Raw genomic sequence first — 8,907 nt, 5'->3', positions numbered from 1 at the left:
TGTTTGTCAGACAAACATACACGATTGCAAATTTCTAAATATTAAACTGCAAACGGTTCAAAAAATTTTTATTCAGAGCTTTTTACAACATTATTTTTAATTGTACATATGTATATGTCATGTACATATATATAATACCTTAAATTTCGTTTTAAAACGCTATAAATCTGTAAAAGTATATATGTATTTTAGTTACAAACTGTATATTAATTAATACAATCTGTGACTGATAAACATGTGTTATAATAGTTACTTAATTCTAGCGTTTTAGAGAAAAATTTAAGGTATTATAATTGACAATATACTATTTTTTTGTTTCTAAAGAAATCTCAAAATTCTTTATAAAATGGACAAATTGGCTTTATTCTCTGATTTTATACAGAATTTTGAATTTTGATAGCATTCAACATATAATATTTTAAATTTTAATTTAAAAAATAAATAATTAATTTTCATTATATAACTACTCACTAATAATTGTGAATCATTAGAATAGTTATATAATAAACACTTAATATTCGAGCGGTAAATAAATATGCAGACGCGGAACGTCTGAAAAAGGCCGAAAACTGCGAAGTAACTCCGAGGAGTTGACCTATAAACCAAGAGCGCGCTTTTAGCAGTCGGATTTTGGCGGAGTCCATGGACATAGGAAACACGGGACCTAACAACGACCTAACATGGGGAGCGGGGTTGAATCCACGGGAGGGAGGAGAATTCCATGAGTGGGGAGAGCCGCCATCTTACGATGTGCCATTTGATTATGCGCACGAGCATTTTTGCTGACAAAGTGTGCATGAAAATATAATAATGTGGGCGCTGCCATGTTTTCGCGGGGCACCAAAAGGTGGCGGACCTCCCCCCTCATTGCAACACCCCCGCAATGGCATGCCTAGTCCCATGTTTCCTATGTCCATGACGGAGTCTCTTATTCCATTGCATGAGCAATCTCCCAACTCATCTCTGATAATATTAACTTAAAGTTCCTCAAAAAGACTGACGGATAAAACTAGTTTTCACCAGATTAAGAAGGTTATCAAGAAATAAAAGGTCAATTATAGAAAGCAAAGGTCAATAAAGAACCTAACCCTTCATCTAAAATTTTCTTGGAATTTTGTGATTTAAAATGGTTTAAAATTTAAAGAGCACGGACGGTGCTGCCACTGGCGGAAGAAAATCGTATCTGTTGTTGACGCGGTATATCATATCGCTCCGAAATTATAAAACAATTTAAAAAGCAAACAGAAGTATCTTCGTCTCGCTTATCAAGCTCTGAGTCTAATTCAGTGATAGATTTGTCTGTGAGTAAAAACGCAAGAAAATGTATTGAATAGGCAAACATTTTCTGCATGTATTATTGAATAATCTACAATTGTAGAGGTTAGCTGTCATATGTCAAATTTGGTCCATGGGTCACTTTGTGTGTGTGTCATCTGCGATGTAATTAAAAAAAAATTTTCTCACATTTATCAAGCACATCATATAGTTAATCCTTTTTAAATTTAGATCTAATGAGATACTTCTCGACTCTAAGTGTCATTTTCATATTTGGATGAAAATGATCATTTCGCTTGGAATTGCAGACAAGTTGAAGACTCATCTTGTTTGTGAATAGCTTATTACGTCACATTCATTCTTACCGGAACTGATACCTACATAACTTTCTATATAATATTGTGTTCATTATGAAATTCTGAAAAATTCTTCGTCTGCGTAATATCGCATTTCTTCTGGGTCTGTTTACCTTGTTCAAGCTAAAACCTAATTATAATTATTTTATGTGAAGGTGGTGCAAAAATGCATTGCAAATTTTGTTTCTCTCGAATTTTCATTCATTTCGCCCTCAGATTGATTTGAATCCACAAAAAATGCCTTTAAAATAATATGATAATCGGAGGTTCCGCAAGACCATCAAGTTTAACACGTATTTCTCATAAAAAAGACGTTTCTGGAAAAAAAATTGCATTGTGAAATTATTTTCAATTATTTTTATTTATAACAATGATTTTTAAAAAATACATTGAAAATTTAAAAAAAATTTACTTTTAACAAAATATTTCTTTATTGTATTTTTAATAAAAAATAATATTGAATAAAAACCTATTTTTTAAGAAAATTGTTTATATTTCAGATTTTTATAATTTGGAAAATTTCTGTCGCGAATTGTATTTGGATATTTTCAAATTACGTAACATTATAAAGTTTCGGGAATTTTTACATTCAGGATTTTTATATTTCAAAATTTTTATAATGGAAATAATTTTATATTTCAAATATTTTCTTTTACAGGAATTTCACGCGATTTATAACATTTTTGTATGAAAAATTAAATTTTTTAATCATGAAGGTTTTCCAAAAATCTATTGCAATTTTGTCTAGAATTTCCCGGCATTTCGCCCCTAAATTTATTCGAAATCAAAAAATATGCATTAAACAAACATAATCAGAGGTTCCACAATCCCCATGAAGTTTCGCGTATTTCCCATGAAAAAAAGACGTCTGGAAAAAAATCTTGCATTAAGAATTTTTGTTTCAATTGCATTTTAATTTCTAACAATAATTTCAAAAAATCCATTCGAAATTTAAAAAAAGACTCATCAAAATATTTCATTATTGTACTTTACATAAAAATATTATATTGAATAAAAAGACAATTTTAAATTAAAATTTTGAAAATCGGATTTTTAAAATTCAGAGGGATTGAAAATTTATTATTTCTAATTAAAAGCGCTTAAAATAAAATAATTTAAATATTAAATTTAAATAAATTCGAAATTGAAAGCTAAATTGAATGTTTCAACGGAAAAGCTTCGGAAGTTCTAGAATTTGAATTTTTATTCCTTAAAAAAAGCTAATTTTACATTAAGATTGACTAGGATATTTTTTCTAAGATCAAAAAATGAATTTAACATTCAAAAAATACACGTTTTTAATCATAAACCGTTAAAGTTGAATGAATCTAAAATAACGTTAAAAATAAAAAGTAATTTTACATGGAATACATTAGAAATGAAAAAAATCTGTGCTACTGAACATTGATAATCAAACAAATCCGAAATTTATTCGAACTAAAACCATTTTTAATTACCTAAAATTGTGATGACATCTTTAAAATGAAATAGTTTTTAACTTTCTAATTTAAAAATAACAATTATACAAGCTTTAAGTTTAGAAATGTTTTTTGATCATCAAAATTAACACATTTTTAGAATTTTTATTTATGAATCTTTAAGTTATTCTTGTAGTATTTTGAATTGCAAACCGTTCAAATTGAAGAATTTTCAATGAAAAATCTTTAAAATTGTAGAAATTTTAATTGAAGCGTTTTTAATTTTTAAAATATACTATTAAAGATTGTGCAAGTTTTAAGTTTTACCATTTAAAAATCCTGCAATACTGATGATTGACATTAGAAAATTCTTCAATTTGGAATGTGTGAACTAAAAATTCGCGACTTTCGATCTTGAAAATCATCGAATTTGAAGAATTTCTATTTATATATGTTAAAAATGGTAGAATTTTGAATTTTAAATATTTTAAATTAAAGATTTTTCTATTTTTACAATTTACAATAAAAATTATACAAATTTTAAGTTTTGCAATTGAAAATTCTGTAATCTAAATGCTTTACATCAGAAATCTCTTTAAATTAAAAAGATTTCGAATTAAAAAATTAACTTTTAATTCTAATATAATCAGAATTTATGAACTTTTATTTATACATCTTTAAAATCGAAGAGTTTTTTGATTTTTACATTCTCATTCATGAGAGTGTAATGTAATCGTCCAAATTTTCGATCTCTGGTTTTTAACGGATTTTTACGTTTCGGCACGCACAGAATCGGAAATCATAAGATTTTGTCTCTGTCTGTCTATATGTATGTCTGTATGTATGGTTACCTGAATTTTGTAGCCACGCTACACTTTAGCACCACACTTTGATACACTTCTTAAGGTTCCCAAAATGAAGGTTAAGTTCTTTAATCAAATATTTTCAACCAAGATTAAAAAATTTAGAGCATTTTCAAAATTTGAAGAATGAAAAATTTAATTAAAAATTTTTTTGTCAAAGTTTCTTATAGATGGGTAGAAGACTTGCAATTTATCTAAATAAAATTTTCAATTTTAATGAAAATTATAAAAGTTATATACTTTTGAAAATTTTGAAAATATTCAGAGAAATGGAAAAAAATATTTTTCTAAAAGATTAGGAAATATCATTTAAATTCATCATTAGATATCAAAATTATTTAGAAACTATATTAGTTAAATTTTCCGATCAGACAAAAGTTCAAAAAATTTGAGCTCATCCAAAATTTGAATAAAAATTTTTTACGAGTTTTAGAAATTTTTGTCAAATTTTCTGGTACGCGTCAAAAAGACTGGCAAATTATCCTGATGACATTTTTAAATTCGATAAAACTTCAAAAAGTTATATGCTTTTCAACATTTTGAAAATTTTCAAAAAAAGGAAAAAAGATATTTGTAATAGGTTAAGAAATATCAATTCAAATGTCTACTAGATATAAAATATATGTTTTCCAAACTATTATCATGAATTCTCCTAATTAGACAAAAGTTCCAAAGGTTGGATCATTACAAAAATATGCTGTTTTTGTTTTTAAGAGATCCGAAAGTTTAAAACGCTGTTTTTAGTCGATTTAAACAAGATTCACATATTACCTTGATGAAGTTTTTCAATTGGATGCAAGTTATCGAGCGCGAAGCGCGAGTTTCGTCATAAGAGTGTAATCGTCAAAGCCCTATGTGCTTTGAGAACCTTCGTTAAAAAGAAATCGAAAAAAACTTCAGTTACAATTTATGGCTGTAATTCTTTAGAAGTTTAAATCACAAAGCGTACCTGCGCGCCAGGCGCCCATTGTGATGATTGACATTTGAAATTTCATCAATTTTTAAGATAGAATGAAAAACTCGTAACTTTTGATCATCAAAATTATCACATATTGACCATTTTTATTTATGAATCTTTAAAATTGAATTATTTTAAATTGAAAATCATTCAGATTGACGAATTTTCAATGTGAAATCTTTAAAATTGTACAACTTTCAATTGTAAATGTTTCAAATTGAAGGATTTTTAATTTTGAAAACTTATATTTAAAAATGATGCAAGTTTTAAGTTTTGGAATTGTAAAATTCTTTGATTCTGATAGTTCAGATTATCCATCTATAAAGTGAAATTTATAATTTTACTTTGTTGCATTATTAATTTTATTTACGACATTTTTACTGTAAGTTAGATTTCAACCTTTGATATCGGCAGGCATTATCATACTTATCGATTATTTAAAAATAATTTTGATGCTAATAATATACTTTTTATTAATAAATTTGGACAATCGGCTTCAAATATTTTTAAAAAATCTGAAGATTTGTTTAAACTTTGTCAATCTTTAAATTCATTAATTTATTTTCAATTCATTTTACAGCAGCTTGTATGAAAAGATTCTTTTTAATATTATTTTCATGTATGTTTATCGTAAAGAGTTGATATTGCATAATTTAGGAATTGCGTATTGTCAGTGAGAAAATGAAAAAACAATGAAAATTCCAAGCAAGACTGTAATTCTTTTTTCGACATTGCAATTGCGTGACTGATGTACGGGACTATATATACCTATATATGACTCTGCATTAATTAAAAGTGGGAAGCATGAATTTATCATTTTTTTACCGTTTTTGCATTAGTCATTAAATGTCGCTAATGAGTCGGAAAACTGGTTGGCTAGATTCTATACTTCTTGCAAAAAATAAATAACAACTAGAAAAAATTTCTTATCTCCATTAAATATTTTTTTATTTTCTGTATATAAATAAATTAACATAATTTAATGATTTTCTTTCAGCTCAAATGAACGGCAAGCCCAGTATGTCAAACTACATAGATGTAAGTCCCAATTACAATAATTACTTCCGTATAACATTTTTATGATTTTTTTCTTCAAAGTAATATTCAGGAGCTCAATTTGAATCAAACATTATGTTGGATTTACTGTATTCTATTGAATAATTCATGCATTTTTCTTAAGACATTAAATTTCTACTTTTGTCCTTGTTTTATAAATTTATAATTTTTTAGCTTGTTCAAAAAACGAGAGATGCCTTCTTTAGTGGAAAAACTCGTCCTCTGGAGTGGAGAATCAAACAACTGAAGCAGTTTGTAAAAATGCTTGAAGACAATGCAACTGAAATCCAGGCTGCTCTTCAGAACGACTTACGCAAGGTTGGTTTCATGAACCAATGTATTTATCAACTTAGTTTTTATATTTCAGAGTGGCTACTGAATCGACAAAATGAGAAATGATTGTGAACTTTCGTTTAATTTGCGAAAAAACCAAAACATTCTCAGTAAATGATGAATTTGGGCTTTTGACGCCGAAAGAGAATATATCTTTAAGAGAATTAAATAGAAATTGTAGTAATTATTTTATTCTGAAAATATTCAATAAAAAATTATTCAAGTTTTAAGATTTACAATTTTAAAAAACAAACTAATTTTGATACCTCACATTCGAAATTTCTTCTGTTTGGAAGATTTAGAATTTAAAAATTGATCTTTCATTACAAACGCATCGAAATTTAAAATTGTTTCTTTATACAAGTTTAAAATTTAAAAAAATTCTTTAATTTGTATTATATACATTTGAAGTTTCATCCATTTAGAAGATTTGGAATTAAAAACTCTTAACTTTAATCTTCAACAACATTAAAATGATCACATTTTGGGAATTTTACATTTGAAAATTATGTTATTTTGATTGTTCACATTTAAAATTTCATTCAATTTGAAGATTTAGAATTAGAAACATTTTTATAAAAATAGTTTAATTTTCAACAAAATAATTGAACTTTTAACAAATATACTTGCATTTTTCAAATAAAAAAAAGATACATTGTCAACCAAAAATAATAATTTTCAAATAATAAAGATAAATTTAAAAAAAATGAAACAGTTTCAGCTAAAAAAATTAATTTTCAAAAACGAAAAGAGGAATTTTCAAGAAAAACTCAGTCTCAACAAAAAATGTAATATTTGATATTTTAACCAAAAAAAATTAATTACAAAAAAAAATCAATTTGAAATAAAAAAGTTAAATTTTGTATGAAAAAGGCGAATTTTCTGCCAAATATTTGAGTTTTCATATAAGAAAAACGGAAATTTAAAAGGGGGAAAAGTTTGAAAGTAAAAATGATTAGAATTAAATATTGTAAACTGAAAGATTTCATAACTGAAAAAATTAACAATTGAATCCAAAATTAAAAACTATACATCGAATTGATTTGAAATTGTATTAGATCATGTGAGATAAAATTAGTAGAGGAAAAAAGTTCCCAACGATACAGTTGCATTTTCTTATCAAATAAGAGAATTTTCAACCCAAATAGATCAGTTTTTAATGAAACAGTTTAATTTTTAAGCCAAAAGGCTAATTCTCTAGAAATCAGCTGAATTTAAAAAAAAAGTCCATTTTCTATAAAATAATTAAATTTTCTATCAATATAATAGAATGTTCAACAAAATTTGAATTTGTCATCAACTAAGATGTATTTTCAACCAAGTAATGTAATTTCCAATCAAAAATTCAATAGTTAAATTTTTAGTTAAAATCAGTATTTAAACAAAAAACTAATTTTTTACAAAGCATTCAATTTTCGTAATGAAAGAAATGAATGTTCAACTAAATTGATGGATCTGGGACTAAACAAAATTTTAATACTGGAGTTTAATTTTTAACCAATTATTCCATTTTTTAATCAAGTAACCTTTTAAACAAACAAAAAGATTTAAATTTTTTATTTAAAAAAAACTTAACAAGAAATATAATATTTGATATTTCAACCAAAAAAGAGTTTAATTTTAAATAGAAAGCAGTTGAATGAAACCAAAAAAGATGAATTATCAAGAATAAAATGTAAAAGTTGAAATTTCAGCAACAAGAAATGCAATTTTAAATTTAAAAAGAGTTGATTTTTCAAGCCAAAAAGGCCAATTGTCTACAAAATAGTTGAATTGTCACTAAAGGAGCTTTTTTCATCCGAAAGAAAAAAATATCTACAAAATTGTTGAATTTTATGCCAAAGAAACGAATTCCCTACAACACAGTTAAATTTTAAATCAAAAATTTCATGTTTAAACAAAGGCCAGTTTTCAATCAAACAGGTGAATTTTTTTCAAAAAAGGCGAATTCTCTATAAAACCGTTAGATTTGTAACAAAGGTTTATTTTAAATTATACAGTTGCATTTTTAAATCAAAATACTAGCAATTTTGACCAAAAAGACAAATTTTCAACTAAATAGTTGAGTTTTAAGGAAAAAACCGAATATATTACAAAACAATGAATTTTCAACAAAATTGCATTTTCCTTTTATATTTTCAACCAAATGGATGGATCTTCAATTAATAAAATGAAATTTTAACAATTAGTTGATTTTTCAATGAAGAAGACTAATTTTTTACCAAGACGAATTTTTAATAAATTATATGAAGTTTGAATCAAATAGTGTAATTTTTAACCAAAAAGATTAATTGGCAATAAAAAATGGTATAGTTAAATATTTAGTAAAGAAAAGAATGATTCATCTTTTTTATATTAAATTCTTTTAATAAGTTTTTAGTTAATATTTCGGTTCGAAAAATTAATTTTCAACCCAAAAATATAAAGTGAATTTTCACCAAAATAGTTTAATATTTAACCAAGAAAATGAATGTTTAACAATGTAGTAGTTCAACTTTCAACTGAATATTTAAATTTTCGTTTAAAAAATATGACTTTAAGAAAATAGTTCAATTTTCAATTAAATAGTATAATTTTAAATCAAAAGAGACTTATTCTAAACCACAAAATATAGTTTTAATATGTTAAATAGTTTAAATTTTTTACTT

The 8,907-nt window shown here is 25.4% G+C and overlaps 1 protein-coding gene across 10 annotated transcripts in view; it reads left to right on the top strand.

Annotated features, from left to right (window-relative positions):
* Positions 1–8,907, top strand: part of LOC117179564 (aldehyde dehydrogenase, dimeric NADP-preferring) — a 109,248-nt gene that overhangs the window by 62,849 nt on the left and 37,492 nt on the right. For 9 of the 10 annotated variants that reach the window (XM_033371488.1, XM_033371487.1, XM_033371490.1 and 6 more), the window contains 2 exons: positions 5,868–5,908; positions 6,101–6,244. In XM_033371488.1, coding sequence (XP_033227379.1) covers positions 5,868–5,908; positions 6,101–6,244 — 185 coding nt within the window. Of the gene's footprint in view, positions 1–1,172; positions 1,302–5,867; positions 5,909–6,100; positions 6,245–8,907 lie in introns of those variants that run through there. The other variant, XM_033371494.1, reaches the window with a different exon arrangement.

The sequence above is a fragment of the Belonocnema kinseyi genome, chromosome 9, assembly GCF_010883055.1.
Source record: "Belonocnema kinseyi isolate 2016_QV_RU_SX_M_011 chromosome 9, B_treatae_v1, whole genome shotgun sequence".
Taxonomy (NCBI): Eukaryota; Metazoa; Arthropoda; class Insecta; order Hymenoptera; family Cynipidae; genus Belonocnema; species Belonocnema kinseyi.
This window is presented reverse-complemented; position numbering and strand designations above follow the sequence as displayed.